Source organism: Geospiza fortis, unplaced genomic scaffold (assembly GCF_000277835.1).
Source record: "Geospiza fortis unplaced genomic scaffold, GeoFor_1.0 scaffold10, whole genome shotgun sequence".
Classification (NCBI taxonomy): Eukaryota; Metazoa; Chordata; class Aves; order Passeriformes; family Thraupidae; genus Geospiza; species Geospiza fortis.
Window position 1 is genome coordinate 1615010 of NW_005054326.1, and position 394 is coordinate 1615403.

A 394-nucleotide genomic window follows, 5' to 3' on the forward strand; every position below is an offset into this window, starting at 1 on the left:
CTGCTGTCACGGTCTCACAGCACCGCGCCTCATGCACGATGCCCCGGCCCCCCCCGCCAGCCTCACCGTGCCGTCAGTAGAGCCGCCCAAGGTAACGCTGCCGTCTATGCCAGCTTTTATTTTATTTTCTTGGTTTTTTTTTTTTAATTTTCCTCATCGTAATGTTTTTCATCTCTAACACCTCTACCGCCGGTACGTTTTCCGAGCACCAACTGCTTAATATGCGGGGTGGCCAGGTGGCTTTCTGCTGTAACGAGAGCTGGCTCTGTGCTGCACACAGACCCGCAGCTGGGCGCTCTTGCCTCTCAGGGGTTTTCAGTGAGAGGAGCCGCTCCCATTGCCGATCCCAGACCGGGACCTAGCGGACAGACCCGCACACCTCCCCGCCGCCCCC

General features: G+C 58.1%; 1 protein-coding gene across 1 annotated transcript in view; it reads left to right on the top strand.

The window, feature by feature from the left end:
* Positions 1-6: 6 nt before the first annotated feature.
* The window catches only part of FAM118A (family with sequence similarity 118 member A), a 10763-nt gene continuing 10375 nt past the window's right edge, over positions 7-394 (top strand). Inside the window, exon 1 of the mRNA XM_005421034.2 lies at positions 7-91. Within this exon, the coding sequence (XP_005421091.1) occupies positions 32-91 (60 nt within the window). The 5' untranslated portion in view covers positions 7-31. The remainder of the gene's footprint in view (positions 92-394) is intronic.